The sequence below is a fragment of the Vollenhovia emeryi genome, unplaced genomic scaffold (genome assembly GCF_000949405.1).
Source record: "Vollenhovia emeryi isolate VEMERY1.0 unplaced genomic scaffold, V.emery_V1.0 DF939120.1, whole genome shotgun sequence".
In the NCBI taxonomy this organism is placed as follows: domain Eukaryota; kingdom Metazoa; phylum Arthropoda; class Insecta; order Hymenoptera; family Formicidae; genus Vollenhovia; species Vollenhovia emeryi.
In genome coordinates this window covers 1999965-2022950 of record NW_011967246.1, presented here as the reverse complement: position 1 = coordinate 2022950, position 22986 = coordinate 1999965, and the positions used below count along the sequence as shown (strand labels likewise).

Below are 22986 nucleotides of genomic sequence, written 5' to 3'. Positions count from 1 at the left end.
ACCGGAACTCCGACTTTCCGAGCAGCAGAGCACACTTATCTGCTTAAAAATGGCTTTTTCGGGGATTATGAATTATTAAAAAGTAACAGAGAGTTGCCACTGTCTAAAATTCTTTGGAAAATGAATAAATGTGTTCAGAACTACACGAGAAATAGTTTAGAACTCGTAGAACTATCGAAAATCCGTCAGCGTCTTAGTGTTATGATAAATACATATTTTTTTTCTATCGGCTGATTTTGGTATAAAATCGCCAGAACTATTATTAAAAAGTATCAGGAACTATAGAATTCGACTGCATGCGACAAGAACTCTCTTTTATTTTTGATCTGCTAGAAAATGATCTGCTACGGGAAGTTAGCAGATCATTTTTTCGATCGACTGTTTTTGGTTTAAATCAACAGAACTATTATTAAAAAGTATCAAGAACTACAGAACTCGACTGCATGCGATAAGAACTCCTTTTTATTTTTGATCTGCTGGGAAATGATATGCCAACTTCACAATGCCAAAAAACAGACCAACTTGTAGAGGCCCTCCACCACCCCCGCCGAATTCTTATCGGCGGTCCTCTTTTGTTTACGATAAAATTGTGTTTTTATATTTTTATAACCTAATAAATAATATAATATAATTAATATAACTTAATTATCCAATTTCTACCTACCCGTGTTTCAACATAATAAACCTACAAATTTAACCGCGACGCGATTTTCTATGGGTTTGACTTGGAGTTTAACACGCCTGCGGGATTTAATAGCGGTTTCACTCTTGCACATATGCGAGAATATATGTATATAGAAGTATAACCCACCCGAATTGTAACAAATCAAAAGAAATCAAAGTATACTTCGTACAGCACCTTACTTAGATACTGTACTCCATCAGAGTGGCCAATATTGACCAATTACGTAGTCGCATTCCTTCGTTGGGCCAGATTGAACCTACCATTCGTTGCTCCCGGCCATACAATCTGGTCATTTTGACCAGAGATCAGGAAGGAAGAAAACTCCTTCCGTTGTCGGTTATCGTGACCAACAAATATTTCGTATGGTTCGAATATACGAGTGTCGATCGTATCGAAAAATGCATGGCCACGAGAAGTCAATTAAAGAAGAATATTAATTCAAAAACTTTACTGTATATACGAATAAAATTTATTTTTACTGTCGTTTATTCAAAAATATTGACCATTTCTTCGTAACTTGATCTTTGAATTCGAAATTTAAGTACACATAGAAAAAAATTTACTTCGCGTTAGAGTGATTTTAATCATCATTCACGATAAATTAAAATGTATAACATGGATATAAAATTAAACAATTAATAATTTCTTGAAAATTTTTCTAGATAAACCGTTCGCGAAAACCGACCGCGAAAACCGACCGCGAAAATACAAAGATGCGTGTGACTATGCATGTATTCATGCCAGACGCATCTTGAAAGTACATATATCACGTATGTACATACATACGTACATACACAGAATAAATGATGTGAGATCCAGAAAAACGAAACTTCTTTCATGATTTCAACCGATATTATAATTGCATATTATAATTATAAATTAATAACTGGAAATAATATATAAAAAGAAGTTGAAATTTCAGTGTTCTCGACTAAATATATTCGAATCTCACGTCATGTTATTTTATTTTGTATATCAATTCGTTAATAAAAATGGATAGGCTACATGAATAATGTTCGCCATATTTCGCTTAAGTTCTGTGATGTTATTAAACTATTCTCAATATGGAAAATGAGCCCGACATACTCTGATTTGTAGAGCTCTCCAAAGATTCAATATATTAAATAAATAATTTAATTGCCGTTAGCATTTGAAGCCTGTCCATTTTAAGGCAACGAATATACAAGATATATAAATCTATGATCTACGAGCTACGTTTTACGAGATATGTATATTCGTTGCCCCAATAAAAAATTTTCGGACTCACCGACCAGACGCGCAGCAGCGGATTTTATCTACGTCGATTCTGTAACATAGAATTATAAAATTAACATTAAAAGAGAGTATACAAGAAAACCAATATTAATGAAAATAATTTTTAAGGCCCGGTTTCACCAGACGTCGCTTAACTTTAATCTTACTTTAATTCACGTTTGTCTCTTTCTGAAATGACAGTTGGAAAGAGATAAAAAACGAATTAAGCTAAGCTTAAAGTTAAACAACGTTGGCGAAATCGGGCCTCAATTATTTAAAATAAACGAGAGGAAGATAATTTTATATGAAATAAAAAAACACTTACCATAAAGTTGCTCCGCCGTTGCCTGATGCCTCCTCGGCCGCCGCTTCCTCTCAGAGTCCTCCGTTTCGAACTGGCACAACACAACACTCGCGAAAGAGGTAACTCACGACACGGCACTCCCGGCGGAAATACGAGCCGAATCCGGCGAGACGACGTCGCGTGAAATGACGAGAAGACGTTCGGGCGGGAAGGACTCGCGGAGATGCGCGAGGTTAACTTGACGCGCGTCGCGTTCGACGGGGCGATTTCGCGCGAGTGTTTCTGTCGCCGCGCACCACGCGTGGAAAACTCGTACGTCACTGCACGCGCGAGGATATACTAATAATTATTTTACTATGCAATTATAGTTTCAAATACCACATATTTTTCTATCAGTGCACAGCACCTTACTCAGGTACTCCATCAGAGTGGCCGATATTGGCCACTTACCTCGTCGTATTTAGTCCTTCGTTGGGCCAGATTGGACATGCCTTTCGGTGCCTCCCGGCCACTTCACTCGCGAATTAATACTTCCGTTTGTAAAGGCACTTGTCGCTGTCACTGTATCCACGTGTGCCACTTCACTCGCGAATTTACACTGTCGTTTCTAAAGTCACTTCTCACTGTCACTGCATCCTAAAATGCGACTTTACTCGCGAATTTACACTTCTGTTTGTAAAGGCACTTGTCACTGTCACTGTATCCAAATGCCACTTCTTCGGTTTTGACTGTGTCCGATTTCCGCTACGAACTGTTCGATTACATCGAACATCGATGGCAAATCGCGGGAATTCAAGGAACGCACGATGATATCAATCCCTGATTATTCGTAGAGAGCGATCGCGGTTTCTTCCCGCACTTGTCGCGAATGCGTATCAAATAAGAATAATACGATATGCGAAGCGGCGCAGGCACAACCGATCAGTGCGACTGTCGCCGCGCGAATGATCCTGCGTACGGCGCCGTTAAACACCGTAAATACCGAGCGCGGATTCCAAGAAATGACGTAGCGCCGTGAACACCTCGGACAAAAACAATCTATTGGAATGCGCGCTCGGTTTTCGGCCGAGGTGTTTTTACGGCGCTACGTCATTTCTTGGAATCCGCGCTCGGTTTTCACGGTGTTTACATCGCCGTACGCAGTGTCATTCACGCGGCGACAGTCGAACTGATCGGTTTTGTGCCCGCGCCGCTTCGCATATCGTGTTACTTTTTTGATACGCGTCGCGACAAGTGCGCGAAGAAACCGCGATCGCTCTCTGCGAATAATCAGGGATTAATATGATCGCCGCGATCGCTGAATTCCCGCGATTTGCCATCGATGTTCGATGTAATCGAACAGTTCGTAGTGGAAATCGGGCACAGTCAAAACCGAAGAAGTGGCATTTGGATACAGTGACAGTGACAAGTGCCTTTACAAACAGAAGTGTAAATTCGCGAGTGAAGTGGCATTTGGATGCAGCGACAGTGAGAAGTGATTTTAGAAACGAAAGTGTAAATTCGCGAGTGTGTAAATGTAAATTCGGGTAGCACGGACGCGCACCGAGTGGAGACTTTATCGGCAGTGCTTGAAAATGGGTGTAGCGAAATAGTTGCAAAAATGAAAATGGGCGTAAGGCGCTGGAATCAGCCGAGCGAAAACGGTGTCAAGTAAAACGCCGGCGTGGCCGCTCTCAGGTTTCTCTCTGCTAATGTGCACAATCAGCCTCGATTCTGCAGCGTTGGAATCAGCTGTTAGGGATGTTTGAAATCTCACTGCCGCTCGATATATAGTGGCTTTAGAATCCATACTTGTCTAGATGGCAGCCTCGTCAAGCCTGCGGATTCACTCTACTTTCTGTGTAGAGTTGCGTCGACTCGACGCCGTCGAGTCGAGGACCGTGGACGGAACAAAGATGAAATATCGGACGTCCGTTTGAGGTTAGACAAAGGGTGTCGCGCGGTCGCTCGCACTCGTGTGTTTTCGATCGCAAGAGGGAAAAAAGGGGGAGATCGATTAATTGTGCATGCGACGTGACCACCAGCCGCCATCATGAGTAAGATGTACTCGACGGCGAACCTGTCCGACAAGGAGCTGAAGGAGCAGGGTAACCGTCTCTTCGATCTGCACAAATACGAGGACGCGGCCAGTTGCTACACGAAGGCAATCGTAAGTGTAGCGACATTTCTGGCGTACGTTCGACGATCGTGACTCGTCATTCTGGCTTTTCGCGCACCTTCGTGCGCCTACTCGCTCGCTACGGTTGTTGTTGCAGCAAAATATTTTTTGTTTTGAATCACGGATCACGCAGTACGCGTGACCCGCGCGGCTCGACGGTGCTCCTGGCGTCCGACGTGCGAACTAGAATTCGGCGATAGCGCGGGAGATTTGAATCCGTCGCGCGTCCGACTGAAAAGGAAACAGTTTTGTTCTATGAGGGCGAATCTCTTTTTCCTTGTTATTAATAGAGTATTGGAGGAAGATAACAAGTACTGGCTGGAAGAAGAAAATGAACGAAGAATATGTATATTTTGTAAGGAGGGTAAAGATAATATAGAGCACTATATAAAGGATTGTAAAACGACGAAAGACTGGTTTTTAGAGTTAGGTAATAGCATGGAAAAGAAGTTGGAAAGATTATATAACGATGTAATAGATGAAGATAAAGGAAAGATATTATGTAAATTATGGAAGGAAAAAGATAGGCAAAAAAGATGAGCTAGTCAATGTAGAAATAAGAAATTAGAAGTAAGAAATAAGAAGGGAAAGAGATTAGGGATAGAGATTAGAGAGAGTATGAATGAGAGTATGGATGAATGAGTGGTTAAGGAACTATTGTAAACCAAGTCCCACTTTCTGGCTGTATGCTAAAGGTAATAAAGCATATATATATATATATATATTATTATTATTATTATTATTAATAGAGTATTTAAAAAAATGTAATTTATCAATAATATTTGTTGTTTACTTGATTTAAGATGAAGAATCCGGGCCAGGCGTTATATTACACAAACCGGGCTCTGTGTCACTTGAAGCTGAAACGCTGGGAATCCGTGTGCAAGGATTGCAGATGGGCCTTGGATATAGAACCGTGTTTGATGAAAGGCCATTTCTTTCTGGGACTTGCCCTACTGGAACTGGAGCTCTTTGACGAGGCTGTCAAGTACCTGCAGAGAGGTAAATATAGCGAGATACATCCTGGCGTTTCCCTGCCGTTTCTCCAACTACGAAACGGATTTGTGATATACTTGTCTCGAACAATGTAGCTGTGGACCTGGCGAAGGAACAGAAGCTGAACTATGGCGACGACATTACCAGCGTATTGCGTCTAGCCAAGAAACGTCGATTCCAAATAAGAGAGGAACAAAGGATTTCTCAGGACATCGAGCTGCAGACTTATCTGAATCAGCTGATCGTGGACGACGCGAAGCGTAACTTGGCGAGTCTGCAGGAACAGGAAACGACGAAGGATGCCGATGTTGAAACGAGCTCAGCTGAATTCGCCAGGAGGAAAGAAGAGATCGAAGAAAAGAGAGACACCTGTATATCCAGACTCAATGACCTCTTCGCCAAGATTGACGAGAGAAGGCGGGTACGTACCTCTTTAGCTGTCGTTATTTTAGAGCCCTCCTTTGACATTCCGTGATTCTGTTAATGCAATTCCTATGTAATAATTTGATTTTTTAATCCTATTAATACAAGGACATTTTTGGTAGAAAAGAGAGGTGCCCGATTACTTGTGCGGCAAGATTAGCTTCGAGATTCTGCAAGAGCCAGTGATTACGCCCAGTGGGATCACGTACGAGCGGAAGGACATCGAGGAGCATCTCCAACGGGTCGGTCACTTTGATCCAGTCACGCGCGTGCGTTTGACGCAGGACCAGCTAATCCCGAATTTGGCGATGAAAGAAGTAGTCGACACTTTCCTGCAGGATAATGAATGGGCCTTGCACTACTGATGCCGATATGTAGCTTACTGCCATAGGTTTAAGTCAAGGTGGTGGCGATATTCAGTGATGGACGAAGATACGAGCTTTTAACGAAGAGATTTAGAGGAGGGTACATCTAAAAGAAATCTCGAGAGAGTGTAAAATAGTAGACTGTAAAGGATTAAGGTATCTTGTTACCGTGAAATATTTTTACACGCCATATAAGACGTGGAAACCTGAAGATTGGAGACCACGAAGCTCAACGTATGCTCTCGTGAATAGGACCACAACCTGGTTTACATGATTTAAAGTAAGTACACCAGCGGCGTTGGTGATCGACGAACTGTTGATATTCGGACGTTGGAAGGGAATAAATGGGTACACACTTACCCCGAGTCTACTAACATACACTCAAACCGTATACGTGAAGAGTGAAAACGCTACGTGCAACTGAAGCAACATCTCGATTAGGATTTCGTACTAACATCGACAACCACTTTTGGGTTCAGGGGGTCAACTCTTACAATATAGTGAAAATGTTAAAAATTAACGGCTTTGTCTCTTTCTAACAGGGCGGTTAGAATTGTACACTGTAGTGTTAGCTACAGAATTGACCCCCAGAATCTGACGCATTTGCCCATGTAAGTCGATCCCCTGGGGTGCGTTCCGTTTCATGTATGACGCGCATAATGCATTATTTATCCTTACTGTTTACCAAATATTAAATAAGGATAAGTGATGCATTATGTGCATTATGCGTAAAACGAAACTCACCCCAAGTCTTTAGTCTTCATGCGTGGAAGCTATTGTTATCGTACATAAATATACTAGTGAATAGTTAACATCGAATAAGGATCGTTTAAACACAGGTTACATATATACATATATACATATATATTGCATATGTATGTATATATGTATATGTATATATATTCTATTTCTAGAGAATATTGTAATATTCTCTACTCTATATACATACAAAATATATATGTGTATATGTATATATACAGGTTATATACATACATATATACACATATATGTATACAGGTTATTTATATATATGTAATTTCGTAAGCGCTACATATATACGATTATTATTAATTACCTATAGAAATTGAATTTATCTTTTGATTAACAATTTCTGATTTGTAAGGATTAAATTTTTCTAATAGTTGCGTTCAATAAAAATACAAAATTGAAATTTTAGGCCGGTATTCCATGGGCCGATTCCATCGGATCTTGCATTCAAGACCGTCTTGAATTTATCTAAAGATGCTTTCCGGAACATTTCATTGGCTGCGGAGTATCTAAAGGTGGTCTTGAGACAGTCTTGAATATAAGATCCACAACCACGGGTTTATATACAGGTCTGGAAACAATATCGAATTTTTAGTGATAGGGGGTGACTCCATTAAAAAGATAATTTTTCATCCGCGCTATCGTCACTGTGCGTCGCTACTAGTTTAAGAGTGTGGTGAGATATAGCCTCGAATGTGCAGCCTGTGAGCCACATGTAGCTCTGTGAGAATTAAAATTGAGACTGTTTCAATAACCATAAATTGTGCAATAATTCTTGTTGAGATGCTTAAATCGTGTGCGGTACCGAAGTGCAATACAGAGTATAGAACTATGACACTCCTAGATCATACGTGGCATTTTGCGGCTGAAAATCCAATTAAAAATGTGAACATTAAGAGAGTCTACCCCCACCAGTAGTTGTTTCCAGACCTGTATGTAAGACTGGATCTGACTATGAATACTGGCCTTAAAGAGTTAAGCGGGGAGCACACACTTTTGCATAAGTGCATAAGCATATACATAACGAATTAGATTGGTCCATTTCCCCAGATAGCCAGTGTGAGCACAAGTTGCTTTCACATTGCTAAGAAAAATGTTAGCATCTTGCTATGCATCGTTTATTGTGCTGTTGTTTGCTAGCATTTGGTGTCGGAAATAAAACATTTGCATGATTCAAACATTATGCTAGCATTAAGTGCTTGGTCAGATGTAATAGATATAACATGTTTATATCTGTTAGAAAATTGAAAACAATATATGCTAATTCTTTGTTAACAGTATGCCTATTCGATGTGCACTCTCTTTAGCTGTGCATTTAACTACGACAATATGTTAACATTATGCTAGCTGTACTTAAATCACTCAAACATTGAATTCATATTCCCAGCAAAGAGCCAGCATCAGTTGCTGGCATTTTATTCCCATACATTGCTTGAGCATACTGGCTATCCAGTAGCGCGATTCTGTAACTCGTTATGTCGTCGTTACGGACTTTGCGCAGCTTTTCTACGGTATATTAGATCTGCGCAAAGCCCGTAACGACGACATAACGAGTTACAGAATCGCACTACTGGGTCCTTATGCATTTGCTTATATACCAATCAAATTCGTTATGCATATGCTTATGCACTTAAGCAAAAGTGTGTGCTCCCCGCCTTTAAACAAAAGCTCAAGAGTTGACTGAAAGTTCCAACATACGCAGTGGCTCAAAGAAGAACCATAGGATAATAAGCGCTATGTAGCATCTGTAATTTTTGTTTTACCATAAATAATAAATTATTTATTTTACCACCAAACTCCCGCGTTTTTAACTGTAATGCTGCATACTAGAAGAAATTCTGATTTCTCGCAATGTCGCTAGTGAAGAGAGATCTGAATCCACTCAAGGTATTTATTTTAACATTCAACTGACAACAATATATTTATGTATATATATATATGTACAGTTTTACGTATACGCAATATTGTATATATGTATCGCAATCGTCGCAATTATATGTAATAATAATTACTACCGTCCGCCGTCGGTGTATTATTTTGAGTTATTGCGCAAGCTACATCGACAATATATGGTTAACAAAAGTGCGATAGGATAGATCACTCTCTTTGTAGCTCGAACGATAATTACAACAGCCATCGTGATAATGAACTGCTGCAACGATTTTTCTCTTCTTTTTAATTACTTTTTAAAACTTACCCTCTTAACGAAATTAAATTCAAGATTGTCGATTGTGTTTTAAAATATTAGAATTTAGATATGTTCTTTTAAATGGAAGATAACCAGTTTCAGTCGAGATATGTAGCATTCACTAAAGAACGAAAGAGGATCATCATCAATTCATATAAATAATATCAAAACTTTTAAGAGCACGTTATAAAACGCATCTGACCTCTAAAGGAGTCTTTTTGTTTTTTAGGAAGATCGAGCGAGTATAAGATAAAAAACTAGTATGTGTATTGTAACAAATGATATGATATCAAGATATGATTTATTTTCCGTCATTAATTAAGCGATGATGGTTTTGTCATTGCTTAATTGAAGACTCCTATGGTTTATTACTTAAGTAGTCGCTTAACGATTGCTAATGCAGTTATCTTTCTGCTTACTTTGGCTAATAGATAACTTGAAGAAACGAAATTCTACTTATTGTCTGCGTTAACATTTGTACGTTTTAGGCGAATACTCCACAACCGAGTAGTCATTAATTCATTAACTCTTTGCACTAGAATATCTTGTTTCAACATGGATCTATAAAATCTTGTTAAGTCTTATTTGTACACTCGGTAGAGTGAGAAACTCGTATTTATATTCCCATATGTTACTATAAAATATCTAATTTATATAATAATATAACTGAGCGTGTGCACAAATATATGTATAATAAATTTGTAATAAAAGATATACATATATAACAGTACTATAATACGGCGTAATAAAATTCTCTCTGTAAAATAACGCAATCGATATCTTTCCTTAAACACGAGTAACACGAGTAAAAAGACATTCAGAGTGCAAAGAGTTAAGGTGAAAATATCACTGGAAGATATCAGGCCATTTGAGTATTATCGTAAAGGAATGCGAGTAGGAAGATTCCGTGGAATATTCGGAAACACCTTTAAAATGTTCAATTTCGACCCTCGAGCACAACAAGATGCGTATATCTCGTATATAATTTTTTTTATAATATATTTATCAGGTCGAATTTGAACACGCGCAACAAGATGAAAATCAGAATAATAATAATTGACCTACATAAAACTAATTAGTTGATTAATCTATGGCCGGGATGATGATAATATCTCTTAGTCCGAAGAAACCATGTTCTATCGGTCGAATTAATTGCCTTTCGGCTTTCCAGGCATCCTTGAGTGCGCATCGCATGCCGCGCACCGTTAACATTATTGTCAAACATAATTTAGTCGAATTATTATTGTCATCAATTTTATCCCCTTTATTGTCACGTTATCAATCCGCGTAATCAATCGTGGATTCTTGAATCCTTAGATCTTTGGTAGGATCTTATTTTCTCTCGGACAATGTACCTTGAATTCCTAAATCCTTATAGATCCGTGCTTTGTTTTGTGCTTTCAAATACCTGAATATCTCCATCTTCTTATTTATTTACTTATTTGCGTTCTTGGATTCTTTAGTACTTGCGAAATCAGGTCTTTAGATCCATTGATTTTCAAACTCTTGAATTTTCAAATATCCATAGATCTAAGGATCCAAATGCTCTCTGATCCAAGGCTACCTATCTAAAACAATGTTTCGGGTATACCCACCCAAGTCCACTGGACGGCTCCTACCGCTAATCTTATTAAATCTGACGTTAATCGCAATCGCTAAAGAGTAAATGTTTCATCGTTAACTTGTATAATAGGCAATTTTCTCTGTGAAAGATTACCTTTCATTCCCGTCCACGCGACGCGCGATTGTGTTTTTCGCTCGAAAACTGTGCAGATGGTTGTCTAATATTCTTCAGTATCCGCGAAGCTTCGAAAGCCATTTCGTATAGTTAATTACTTAAGAAACTCAAAAGTTCAAACGAGTTATATCTTTTGGATAGAGATACATTCACAAATGTTCGCGAATAAGTCTCTCCTATTTTTATCGAAAATGCCTTGTGCTAGACACTTAAATTCGAGATACTGTTCTTTAATCAAAGAGCCTTGAAAGAGAATCTTTGAAGAAAAATGTAAATTTCGTAGTTAACAACTGGTAAAGTTAATTGTAAAAAGGAAGAACAAAATGATATGCAATTCTCTTTACGAATGTATCTCCATCTTTATGAAGAAACGGCCTCTATCGCCGAAGCTTACGTTAATTGACACAATAGACAAGATCCTACCGCGCGGATGCGCTGACTACAAATCGACCAGATTCACCAAAATGGATTGCAGCCATTTTCGACCAAACAGCAGCGGTCGAAAATGATCGTCACAGGATGAAATAGAGCATTTCTCGAGGCAAGATCATCCACGGAAACGCGCGTCGCGATCGAGATTGATCCTAGGTGAGGTCCTCGTCTTCGTCATCACTGGGACCGCCCGTAGGACAGCACAGTCCTTCGGAACCGTCACTCCTGATGCAAAATAGCAATGACTCGGCCACTGTCACTTCGTGCGGCATGATTCCGTGGAATTCTTTCAAGTCCGCCGCGGGGAACCAGGCCTTTTCGTTGTCGTCAATGATAAAAATTCCAAAGTATCTGGATCGTTGAAAATTGATGCAAAAAATGCACATGAAGCGAGATACAATGTTTAGTATAAACGTTAAAATTAATATTAGTATATTAATATTGAGAAGCTAACGCCAACCTGCCAATAGCGACTGCGGGTATCCACAGAACGGAAGTAAGAATGAGAACGGCGATGAGGACAAGACCCCAAACGGGCCATTCGTGTCTCTCCGTAATGCCTTTACTCGCCACCCAGGCCGGATAGCCGCTTCCTTCGAAAAATATATCGACGAAGGACGCGATCAGAATACTCAACATCGCCAGAGGGCTGAGGTACTTCCAACATATCAACCAGTAAAGGCCAGGCCGGTTGCCGGTCATCAGTTCGATATCGTCAGCAAATCTAGAATCATCGGAACGCACCGATATACACATGTATTTAACTGAAAATCTTCAAGTTTCCTCAGTGCTCACCTCTTCAAACCGTACACATAAGATACTCCTATACATTCGAAAAACGCGATTATGAGCAATGGGAAGTTCCCGCTGAAACTGTCGAACAGCACGAAGACGTAGCTGCCAGCTCCATGAGCGAAGGCCATAGAGATCGTACAGCATACCAGACAAATCACACCTGCGCGCACACAAAATCGACATTATCCACAGTTTTTCTCGACGTTCTTCTTACTATTGCAGGAGGCACCTGTCAGAATCTCCTTTCTCAAATTCGGGAAGAGCTTCATGTCGACGATGCTAGTGACGACACCTTCCAAAGTACCAAACTGGGAATCGATTCCCAACGTGAACAGCATCAGGAAGAACAGCACCGACCAGAATTGAGCGCCAGGAAACTGATTAATCGCTTCGGTGAAGATTATAAACGCCAAGCCTGTGCCCGACGCCGACTGTAATCATATTATAATAATCGCTGGTAAGTGGTTTGCGCAAACTTAAAGTCATCTTCATTACTCACGTTATCCAACTCCTTTTCCAGGTCGCACTCGGGCAGTTCCGGCATTATCAAATTATCCAGCGATCCGTTGCCGTTCGTGATATTCAGCAGCGTGCCGGCAATCGGAATGTCCTCAGGTATTTTGTCGGCCTGGCCGAATATACTCATCAACGTGTTATTCTTTTCCGATAAGCATCGCTCGTAAACCATAGTAGCTTTGAACCCTGTTCAAAAGGGATCAGAAGCGTAGGGATTAGAAGTTTCTAAATGGAGTGAGTTCACACGTACCGATGATCGAGAAGACGACGATGCCCGCGAACATGGACGTGAAGCAATTCGTCAGGCTGACCATGATGGCGTCGCGGTAACAGTTATTGTTCACCGGATTGTACGAGGAGAACGCTATCAGACCGCCGAAAGCTAGGCCTAAGGAGAAGAAGATTTGTGTCCCAGCCTCCAGCCAGACTACAGGATCGGTCAACGTATACCACTGAAAGGTAAAGATGAATCGGTTGGTCATTTGAACTTTCCTAAGCGTTTCATTGTTTATTGACATCTCTGTTGGAGGAGGGAATTGTGAGAGCGTACCTTTGGCGTGAAGAGATGCCGCAGACCGTCCGACATACCCGTCAACGTCACACCTCGGAAGAAGAAAATGATGAGAACGATATACGGAAATGTGGCGGTCACGTATACGACCTAAAGAAATTAAAATGATTACTCGGAGGTATTTGAATGATCACAGAATGACTACCTGATGACTATACCGGTAGGAAAACGTTTATGAAATTATACTTAATAGGACTTTGCATGAAATTCCCATTGCAATTATGAGGGTACATTAGAAAAAAAGTAGTTGTCAAAGTATTGAACCGCTATGTTCTGGCGAATCGTCTCACAATTGGCGAAATTTTCATCAATTTATGATTATTTGTCATTTTTACTTGCAACGTTTCTAACAAGGTTTCTATCAGGGTAATTAATATTCTAGTTAGAAGAGACCTCTCGTACCTTGCCCGAGGATGCGATACCCTTAATCATGCACATATAGACGAGGATCCAAGCGATGATCAGCGCCAGGGCAATTTTCCAATTAAATACTTCCGGCGTGTTGATATCCTTGGATATCATCAGAGTGGTTCGATACCAGAAGTATTGCGTAGGGCTGCTGACCTGTTGACCGGGTCTCGCGTTATAAACGAACTTAATGCGCGCGCGCGCATGCACACACGCGACGGAACAATTTGTGTTATATTGCAATTAAATGTCAGCGTTACCAAACACTCGGGTTCAGGCGCGTAAGATCCATTTTGAAAGTACTTATTGGGACACTCCGCCCAAGGTAACTGCGATTGGAAACTCTTTAAACAGATTTAGTTTCCCGTGAGTGGCCAGCGCAATATTATCAATAAACGAAATCGAGACAGATCTTATACGTCGTTTACCTGAACGAAATAAAATAGGCACCAGGCGATAATTGTATTATAGTAAAGAGCCACGTTGAAGGAGACTACGGCGCTGCTGATTCCGATACCGGCCATGTACGGGGATACCTTTCGGGGAGAAGAGATACAATAGAAAACTCATCTTCAAACATTCGTTTCAATCTATTCATAGATAATGGACTCTTTTTTTTTTCTTCCATTCACCTGATTCCACACTCCGATAGCGCCTTTTCTCAGTCTCTGGCCGATTGCCAATTCCAGATAAAATATAGGAATACCCTCGATGGCCAGCATCACGAAATAAGGGATTAGAAAAGCACCTGTGAAATTAGAAACCGTGCTTACAATTGAAGAAACGAAATTCCGAGCGATCTGAATGTAGCAAGCGCGCACCTCCGCCGTTCTTTTGAGCCAGATAGGGGAACCGCCATACGTTTCCAAGGCCCACCGCGTATCCTACGGTCGCCAGGAGAAATGTGAGCTTGCTGTCCCAATTCTCACGCTCGTCTTCGCCCGCTTCCGGTCGAAAGGTCGCCTTGCCATCATTGTTGCCGGGGCCGTTTCCTATTTTGCTCTACGGATTTGCGATTTTATTTTTCATTGAAATTCGTTTAATCTGACTCGCGGGGGTGAAAGGTAAATAGACGGTGTACCTTATTAGGGCTGGTGTCTTCGAAGGCCGCGTTGGTGGCCCCGTAATTGGCAGTGGCGACGTTCTTCCGATTATCCACCACTAATCTACCACGCATCTCTTTCATCTCGAGCTTGTCGATGCTTTTCTGGGGTTTTAAGTCGCGGGAGCTTTGCCGGCGAACGAGATGAGCCGTATTCGCCATATCTTCTCCTTTTTCGTTTTAGTCTTCTTCGAATCCAATTTTGATTAAACGAAAAGGTCTAGGCGCTTCATCCTACCAGGAAAAGAATTTTAATGATTACTTGAAAGGGCTTTTTCAAGCGAACGCCAAACAAAATGACCGACGAAAATGGCTTGTGAGAAAAAGTTATATATTTTCCCAAGAATGCAATAAATAAATGTTTGCGATAATATAAATTGATGTAATACCAGCGTAACACTTTGTAACATAGTATTATAATACATAAACGTACATATGTTGTAAATGGTTACATAAGAAGAGAAATTTATAAGATTGGGCAATCATGGTGTGTCAGTAATACGCTATTTTTTTTATCATTGCAACACATGCTTTAGTTCACTGTTTTATTGCTCAACTTTAATTCTCTGTGCATGTGACATCTCCATGGATTTAATTTATATTTATGTGCATGTATAGACGTATATATATTTTTTTCTCTCTCTCATACAGGTGTCGATCACAATCGAGCGCACATATGCTCCCCAATTACACACGTGTCCTGCTTACGTAAACTTGCGTATATACCCCTTACGCGCGGAGAAATCGATTAAAAACTTCAGTGGAAATTGATTTTTGCTTTGACGTAAGTACATGTTCCAGCGCGCGAGCACAGACGCAAGTTTTATTAAAATTTCTACGCACATCCGTGTGAGAGATAGAGAGAGAGAGAAAGAGGAAGAGTAAAGATCTACTTTTAAAATAAATATATGTATTTATATATAGTTTGATATGTATATGTAAAACATCCTCGTCTTCGTACGAGTCTTCCACTTCACCGTACGTAATAACGATTGACACAGAAAACCCGGATTCCTTCCCTCGCGCACCAGGACGGCTTTATTCGGGTGCACGTTCCGCCACGAGGTGGGCGCATCCGTGGAATCGTCCGCGATTGCTCGTACGTTCCGCCACGAGCAGAAACGGCCGAGAAAGCGGAATCCTTACCCACCTGCCGGGGACCAAAGGGGGAAACGCGCGAGGACCTTGTACGCGGTCGAGGAGCGGTTCGCCACTGGTGACACCCCCGTGCGCTGGTGATAGTAACTTTTGAAACCACGGATATATCCGAGGGAATCAATAGCTGGCGCCGGCGCCTCGACGCCCCTCTCTCTCTCATCCGCGACCCGCTCTCTCTCGCGAAACGCGAAACCGCGCGCGAGCTCTTCTCCGAGAGGAAGACATCGGGGGTAGGGAGAGAGCAAAAGACAGGTCATGATTTATCGCCACCCTGGAACTTGACGCGTAAATCGTAGACCCACGAGGTATACGTATATATTTTTAATTTTATTTACGTATAATTAAAAAGTTATTCTCATGCGGACACGATGAGCGAAATTAGGATAGCGATTGTCAAAGGGCGCACTTTTAATATAAGAGATAACGCATGGAAATTAATTTACACTATTTTATTTCGCGAATTACACTATTTATTCTTTATGTATAAAAAATATTTGTAGACATGGGTCTTGCGCAGTTAAAAATAGTTATAACTTATCAATCTGTATTTATCAGCCGGCAAATATCTAGGCGTTTGCATATAAATTTTATCCGTTTAAACTCCATTGCCTCCATTGAATTCGTGCATCTTCGCGTCGTTAATTTAGGGTCTCCTTAGCTAGAAATTGCGTACAAGCGAGAATCCCTGAAACATATGCAATCTTCGTTAAATCTCTTTCTACGTGCAATATTTAAATGACTTAGCTTAAACTTTTATAGAAGGGTGCCGCGTACGCTCGAAGCGATAGATTCGATGTATTCCACGTTGAAGTAGCGATCGAAGGTGTGATTTTAATCATACCATACGTATACGTGACAATAACAATGATAGATATGAAAATCGAGGTAGCGAGTGATAGGAGTAAAACAAAAGCGCGGCGTTACATCAAGCTATATTCGCTTGTCATGAGCTGTAATTATATGCACGTCAAACATACGTGCTCTTTTAACGGCTTCATTAGGTGCAGAAGGTATCAAAGTCACCAATTGTACCTACTATTTATGTTTTTCCTCCCGCGCTTCTCTTCTGCGAAAGAAGAGACCAGATTGTCAACAGTCTTCTCTGCCTTGTAGTCGAGTGATTTCATGCCATCGTTCACACGGAGATACCTAAGAAGCGTATGCGACATACTTTATGCAATTAAATTATATCGGATCCTTGAGAAAATTTACCTTAGAAGTGAACTTAAAAGTTACTCTAAGAATTGTGAAAAGTATGTGATAGAATTTATAATATACCGCGTTTCTTCTTGCGAGAAAGTGCTATGCCGCGCGGCCCTCTAGCGGAAACTTCGACAGACTTGTCTATCTAAAGAGTACTTTAAGTGTCCAAAATTACTCTAAAACTTCTTAAGTAAACTTTTAGCTTCTTTAAGTAAATTCTTAGATTTGAAAGATTACTTATAAAAAGTTTAGTTTTATTTTAAGTAAATTTTCCCAAGAGGAAGATGATCGCGCTTTTAAGAAAATTAATACATGTTATGGAAGAACTGGAAGCCTTCCACGGCCCACTGCAGAAGCAGCTCGAGCGTCGGCCGGTAAGGCGTCCCCTTGATTAATTCCTTCATTGTTTCGTCCTTCAAGGACACTTTACTTCTCGCGTTCTCCAGATTGTCCAGATAGTTCTTCAAATCCTGAAAGGCAGATTCGCACACACGTTGGCGTACTTGACGTTTACTCGCGAAATGAAGAAATAATACCTGATTGGCGTCGTTCAGCTGCGTTAAAATATTATAGAGGCGCGCCATCTCTTCCTCGAGGCCCATGAGAATTTTGAATGCCAATCTTTCCCGCGTTTCCCGATCCATGATATCTTCCACTCCGTCTATTTCTTCACTGTGAACACTGTAAACAGGTAAAAGTTCGAGTGATTTGTAGATGCAGATTGCGGTCAAACCGCTGCTACAGATGCTTCGAAGTGTTTCCTTTCTCCTTCTAGCTTTTCTGATAGAAAAGAGAAGAAGAATCTCTAGCAGCACAGTGCATTGGCTAAACATTGGTTCAATGTTGGTTATAATAGAAGTGCATTGTCCAACGTAAAGCCAATATTAGCGCTGGAATAAATGTAAATATTGCACGATAATAATTGTATAATATTAGATTTATATTGGAAGTGCATTGGCCAGCATTTAACAATGTAATAAGAATATTGGTCTAATATTGATACAATATTAAACCAATATTGCTAAACAGACATATCGGCTAAATAAGAGAAGGCGTCCGTCTTACAATATTGGACCAACATCGAGAACACTAGAGTTACATCATTTCCCAATATTGCGCCAATATATTGTGCTACTGGGGATACCTCGAAACATTCGAAGCTTGACCGCAGCCTAAATCTATATTGACGCAGACAGACGCGAATTCCGATTAGTTTGATCGACAGCTAATTCACGAAGAAACATTCGCTAGAAACGTTCCTCTCGTCACAGATAGAATTCTTCATTTCTTGCAGTTTAAATGCGGTAAGAAAAATCAGATTAAAAACGACGAGTTAGAAATTGTTTCGCTCATGTCGATTTAATTAATCGATCAATTTCGACCGAAGTCACCTTATTACTTCGGCATATTAATTGAAAAAAAAACAAGATTACGACTCGATCATTGAGATTTTTAAGAAGTTAACGATTATAAAAAAGAAATCGTTTCTTCAAACGAGTCTCTTCCTCCCTCGCCAGGCCTCGCGCGACGGTCGCGCCACCTAGTCCACTCCCGACGAAGTAGCGACGGAGGGATCGTCGCGCACGTTCAAGGCTCGTCACTTGTTGTTTCACTCACTTCATGACCTGGCGTAGCTGCTCGGTTCGATTAGACAAAATATCGAGCAGTATCTCGGCCTTCTTCGACAGCTCCCTCCACTTGTCGTCCAGCCTCTCGAGACGCGCGTAGTAGCGGACGAGGCACGCGTGAAGCTCCCGTGCCATCCTCGCGGATCCCGCGAGAGCGCGCGAGATTCCACCAGGACTTTCGTCGCGGCGACTCCCCCCAGGTCCCTAGCGGCGACCGGTGACGTTTGTTCGACCGACCGTGGCGCGTCTATCTACCGATCTCTCGCTCTCCGCGGCGGTTTTGTCGTCGGTCACCTGTCGGACGAGGTTGCGTGCCACTTGGCTCGGGCGCGAACCGACCCGGCCCACCGGGAAAGAGGGAAGGAGCGGGAACGCGTCGCGACGCAAAGAGGAATCTCTGTCGGGGATCGAGATGAAACTCCACTGAACGTCTATCTCTCTTTCCTGCACGTCCGTGCATCTGATAGAAGCTGTCTGCTGTGTGTGTGTGTGTGTGTGCCCGTGTGTGCGTGTGTGTGTTGTCTCAATTTTGAACGATTATCAGCAATGCAAAGTGTAATAAACTCCGTAAAGGGCACTGCGCTGGGCGTCGCTGAGTACCTGACACCGGTGCTGAAGGTAATTCCCGTGAAATTGTACGTCGGTAATTCGTCGAGTCTGATTAGATATTTTGGTTTGATTAGCGCCGAACGAAACGGAGAACAGAGACGCACAGGAAGTTCTGATGTAATCGATGAAAGAAGAGGAGGTGCGAGTTAAATGTTAAATTCACAGGATAAATTCTCTCTTTGGCCCGTACTCTGGTTGGCTACAAGCCACTTTTAGAGGGGCCGTTGCTTCTCGAAAGAGTCATTCCGTGCTCAGGAAGCACGACGTTGACAGCACGTCAGTAGTTTGCCAGTGGATTTGAGCGGAGTATCTCCGCAGATCGGCGTCAACTGCGTCTGCATTAAGCTCGTGTTCTATTGACAAAATCCAACAGCAGTCGCTACATTCTAGTCGGCTCGACGACTTAGAATCACATGTTAAATCAATCGCGCTTTGTCGTTTACAATATTCATGCATACGTTTACCATTTTCTTTGTTAAAATTAATTGAGACCTTTTTGTTTTCAACCGGAAAATAAAGGATGGATCTGAGAAAATTTCTATCCAGAAACCGAACAGAATTTACCAATTTGTTACCATTTAAGTGGCAACAGTAACTTTTACTCCAGCAAACACCAAAGTAACAATATATAACATCAATGTAAATATAATGTAACACACATTATATTACATTTATATCGATGTTATGTAACTGTTACTTTGATGTTTGCTGGGACATAACGTTTCGTCGGTCGCGTCGTAATTTATTGAACGTTCTGTACTTATGTAAAATTGCTGTTATAATTTGACTTAATTCTGTGGTAGGGACAAAATTTGTCCAAGGAAGTAGTTCTTATTGATTCTTTGTCCTTTTTATTGAACTTGATTATTCGTAACTTCAATTGTGACATGTTAATTTATGTGAATTCGCATGGTTCTTTTTAAGGAAAGCAAATTCCGAGAAACAGGCGTTTTGACACCGGAGGAATTTGTAGCAGCCGGCGACAATTTGGTGCATCATTGTCCCACGTGGCAGTGGGCCACCGGCGACGAGGACAGGGCAAAGTCTTACTTACCAAAGGGCAAACAGTTCCTGCTGACTCGCAATGTTCCTTGTACACGTCGATGTAAGCAGGTAATATCACGGGCCATAGTAGTGTACAATTTTCTCTCTCTCCAATTTTCTCTTTGCACAGTAATACAGTTTATCATGCATTTGTAGATGGAATACAGCAACGAGCAAGAGTGTATTATAGAAGCTGACGATCCTGAAGGCGGTTGGGTAGACACCCATCATTACGCCACTAGTGTCGCTGGTCTGGACGAAAGAGTGACGGAAATGGCACTGGAGGAGACACTGGGGGAATCGTCTGAACTTCAAGACAACGCGGACGAGGATGAGGATGACGAGGACGCCGCTGATATGGAGGCCTTCGAGATCAGCGGCATGCTGGACGAGCAGGATAAGGTAGCAAACGCGAATCTAGAGAGGAAGGAAGTTTTCCTGAATTAATAATTGTAGAGATCAATTTCCCTTGCAGCACGCAGCAACGGAAAGCGCGAAGAAAACCGGCCATGAGAAACTGGATTCGTTTACGGAGGGAGAGATCATTCGCACTCGCACCTACGACTTGTACATTACATACGATAAATATTATCAGACACCCAGATTATGGTTGTACGGATACAACGAGGTAAGATGCGTATTCATTTCCTCCCGATTTCTTAAATCTTTGAATTATTGCATCTCCTAAATCTACCGTATTAATTATTTTATCACGTTAGAATCGGAAGCAGCTTAGCGTGGAAGAAATGTACGAAGATGTTAGTCAAGATCATGCTAAGAAGACGGTCACGATGGAGACTCACCCGCACATACCTGGCCCCCCTATGGCTTCTGTTCACCCCTGCAGGTAAGAGAAGGCGACAAGGAGATATCAGATCTACAAATTCGTTAGATTTATGAATCTTGATGGATTAAAGGACTTGTTGTTTGCGTAGGCACGCCGAGGTAATGAAGAAAATTATGGAGACGGTGATGGAGGGCGGTGGAGAATTAGGAGTGCATATGTACCTCATTATATTTCTGAAATTTGTTCAGTCCGTCATACCGACAATTGAATATGACTACACGCAAAATTTTATGCTAAACGCGATCGGCTAAATACGTTATTAGTGCTATCGACATTATATTGTGATTAATATAAATTGCTTATCAACTGTATTTAGTGGATACGCGGGATAAATGTGTATCGATGTTTACTACGCTTTTCATCATAAGTGCGAAAATCCTAAGGATATTCGAGATTATAAAAGGATCCAAGAAAATTTCGTGCATCTTGAATTGACTTTCGAGGATACGGAAATTATAAAAATATCGAACGATCCACTCCCAAGACTCCAAAGATATGAAACCGCACGGATCTCGAGCGTTCAGCATTTAAAGATCCATTTGTACACTCGTCCTAATTAATTTTAAGCAAACTTGTACACCTTCACTTTTTTATATTGCAAGATACTAAGTTGAACAGACATTTAACTTGACAACTGTTAGACAATAAGCGAGGAATAAAGGCTACACTGAAAGCAACGAAAGGAATCGGCAGAGAGAAATACAGAAATAATGTCCTATATGTTTATAATCAATGATTTATTGTTTGTTAATTGATCATTTCTAAAGAAACGCTTAAATATTTATCAAAATCGGTTATAGTTAATTATTCTAAAAATAAATTGAAATATTCCGAACATCACTTGTGTACATTGACCAGTTTACTTATCACACCGTCACAGAGGTGACTAAAATTAGCATTTTCCGGTCTGTCCCCCTCCCCCCAATTTACTTCCTTGCGCGTTAAGAAGATACACACAATTATTTTTACTGATAATTCTTGACATTCCCATAAATCTACTAGTACATAAATTAACATAAGTGCGATTAAATGAGCAGCTGACAGAATTATAGCGCGATGTCGCACTCTTTTAGCGTTTTCGATTTGCTGACTCGACCCGACTCCGAGTCAGAAAATCGAAAACGCTATTTGTTTCATGAGCAACTCTGATATAGATTAATATGGAATTCCATATAAACCTTTACTATTTTATCGAAGAACATTATTTAATGTTTTTGCCTTGTCCGACATTGGCTAATTACGATTACAAATTGCTACTTTAATGAAAAAAATATAATAGATCTTGCAATGGTATATTTCACCGGACTGCCAGTATTGATATAAATAAAACTTCAAATTTTAATCGACCTCAGCTGGCCACATTTATTGAAAACATCTCTGACTGTCTTGGTGTATTATTCTTATATGTGTATGTTTGTTACCCGACCTCTGAATATGAAAATAACTAATACCGTCTTTGTCTTACAATCATCGACTCCGGACGTTAGTGAAATGGCTCTTATTTCTGAACACCGTTCGCCAAATTGTGGCTGTAATTTCATTTGACAAACTCCGTAACATGGTAGACCGACAATCTTTCTGTGATACTGTACAATTCGTTTATACTTTTCACGTAAACTGTATATAAAACATTTACTCCTAGGTCTCACTTGAAAAGAACCTAAACCAAAGGTCGAAACGTTGTGAAGGCGTATTCAATAAATGTGGCCAGCTGAGGTCGATTAAAATTTGAGATCTTACAATGTTTTAATCTTTTCATTTAAAAATATTTTAGTATTTTGAAATGCGTCCATG

The 22986-nt window shown here is 40.8% G+C and overlaps 4 protein-coding genes and 2 long non-coding RNA genes across 8 annotated transcripts; 4 read left to right on the top strand and 2 right to left on the bottom strand.

Annotated features, from left to right (window-relative positions):
- The first annotated feature begins 2707 nt into the window (after positions 1-2707).
- LOC105570551 (E3 ubiquitin-protein ligase CHIP) lies at positions 2708-6266 on the top strand. Its single transcript, XM_012027835.1, has 4 exons — positions 2708-4392; positions 5205-5403; positions 5493-5818; positions 5943-6266. Exons 1-4 carry the CDS (start codon positions 4276-4278, stop codon positions 6183-6185), a joined length of 885 nt encoding a protein of 294 aa, XP_011883225.1. The 5' UTR covers positions 2708-4275; the 3' UTR covers positions 6186-6266.
- Positions 6267-9835: 3569 nt separating this feature from the next.
- LOC105570550 (sodium-dependent neutral amino acid transporter B(0)AT3) lies at positions 9836-15922 on the bottom strand. The gene is made up of 14 exons (XM_012027834.1): positions 15854-15922; positions 14683-14937; positions 14423-14603; positions 14234-14349; positions 14030-14137; positions 13862-13945; positions 13596-13757; positions 13173-13283; positions 12873-13074; positions 12606-12808; positions 12336-12537; positions 12107-12266; positions 11772-12035; positions 9836-11662 (listed from the first exon to the last, which is right to left on the bottom strand). Exons 2-14 carry the CDS (start codon positions 14863-14865, stop codon positions 11464-11466), a joined length of 2175 nt encoding a protein of 724 aa, XP_011883224.1. The 5' UTR covers positions 14866-14937; positions 15854-15922; the 3' UTR covers positions 9836-11463.
- LOC105570548 lies at positions 12453-12903 on the top strand. Of its 2 annotated transcripts, none has more exons than XR_001009592.1 (3): positions 12453-12563; positions 12627-12721; positions 12820-12903. It is a non-coding gene; the product is annotated as an uncharacterized LOC105570548 (long non-coding RNA). The 2 variants fall into 2 exon arrangements; XR_001009593.1 differs by having other exon boundaries at positions 12800-12883.
- On the top strand, positions 13026-13659 carry LOC105570549. The gene is made up of 3 exons (XR_001009594.1): positions 13026-13081; positions 13152-13353; positions 13576-13659. It is a non-coding gene; the product is annotated as an uncharacterized LOC105570549 (long non-coding RNA).
- A 375-nt stretch (positions 15923-16297) lies between the features above and the next one.
- LOC105570545 lies at positions 16298-18841 on the bottom strand. The gene is made up of 5 exons (XM_012027830.1): positions 18682-18841; positions 17601-17745; positions 17377-17534; positions 16898-17010; positions 16298-16546 (listed from the first exon to the last, which is right to left on the bottom strand). Exons 1-5 carry the CDS (start codon positions 18825-18827, stop codon positions 16500-16502), a joined length of 609 nt encoding a protein of 202 aa, XP_011883220.1. The 5' UTR covers positions 18828-18841; the 3' UTR covers positions 16298-16499.
- A 376-nt stretch (positions 18842-19217) lies between these two features.
- LOC105570547 (ubiquitin-like-conjugating enzyme ATG3) lies at positions 19218-22023 on the top strand. 2 transcript variants are annotated; one of them, XM_012027831.1, is made up of 7 exons: positions 19238-19310; positions 19376-19440; positions 20226-20414; positions 20502-20747; positions 20821-20973; positions 21065-21192; positions 21281-22023. In XM_012027831.1, the coding sequence occupies exons 2-7, from the start codon at positions 19426-19428 to the stop codon at positions 21441-21443; spliced, it is 894 nt and encodes a 297-aa protein (XP_011883221.1). In that variant the 5' UTR covers positions 19238-19310; positions 19376-19425; the 3' UTR covers positions 21444-22023. The 2 variants fall into 2 exon arrangements, with proteins under 2 accessions (XP_011883222.1, XP_011883221.1); XM_012027832.1 differs by lacking the exon at positions 19376-19440 and having other exon boundaries at positions 19218-19310.
- Positions 22024-22986: the final 963 nt, after the last annotated feature.

What these genes read in the sequence shown, in the direction of transcription:
- LOC105570551 (XM_012027835.1), top strand. Translation starts at nt 4,276, where the DNA reads ATGAGTAAGATGTACTCGACGGCGAACCTGTCCGACAAGGAGCTGAAG. An exon ending in GTTGCTACACGAAGGCAATC is followed by an intron (nt 4,393 to 5,204) that starts GTAAGTGTAGCG and finishes ACTTGATTTAAG; the next exon opens with ATGAAGAATCCGGGCCAGGC. An exon ending in TGTCAAGTACCTGCAGAGAG is followed by an intron (nt 5,404 to 5,492) that starts GTAAATATAGCG and finishes CGAACAATGTAG; the next exon opens with CTGTGGACCTGGCGAAGGAA.
- LOC105570550 (XM_012027834.1), bottom strand. Translation starts at nt 14,865, where the DNA reads ATGGCGAATACGGCTCATCTCGTTCGCCGGCAAAGCTCCCGCGACTTA. An exon ending in CGCCTGAACCCGAGTGTTTG is followed by an intron (nt 13,758 to 13,861) that starts GTAACGCTGACA and finishes CCCGGTCAACAG; the next exon opens with GTCAGCAGCCCTACGCAATA. An exon ending in GGCATCTCTTCACGCCAAAG is followed by an intron (nt 13,075 to 13,172) that starts GTACGCTCTCAC and finishes TTTACCTTTCAG; the next exon opens with TGGTATACGTTGACCGATCC.
- LOC105570545 (XM_012027830.1), bottom strand. Translation starts at nt 18,827, where the DNA reads ATGGCACGGGAGCTTCACGCGTGCCTCGTCCGCTACTACGCGCGTCTC. An exon ending in AGCTGAACGACGCCAATCAG is followed by an intron (nt 17,535 to 17,600) that starts GTATTATTTCTT and finishes TCTGCCTTTCAG; the next exon opens with GATTTGAAGAACTATCTGGA. An exon ending in CGGGAGGAAAAACATAAATA is followed by an intron (nt 16,547 to 16,897) that starts GTAGGTACAATT and finishes CATATGTTTCAG; the next exon opens with GGATTCTCGCTTGTACGCAA.
- LOC105570547 (XM_012027832.1), top strand. Translation starts at nt 19,239, where the DNA reads ATGCAAAGTGTAATAAACTCCGTAAAGGGCACTGCGCTGGGCGTCGCT. An exon ending in ACCTGACACCGGTGCTGAAG is followed by an intron (nt 19,311 to 20,225) that starts GTAATTCCCGTG and finishes GTTCTTTTTAAG; the next exon opens with GAAAGCAAATTCCGAGAAAC. An exon ending in TGCTGGACGAGCAGGATAAG is followed by an intron (nt 20,748 to 20,820) that starts GTAGCAAACGCG and finishes TTTCCCTTGCAG; the next exon opens with CACGCAGCAACGGAAAGCGC.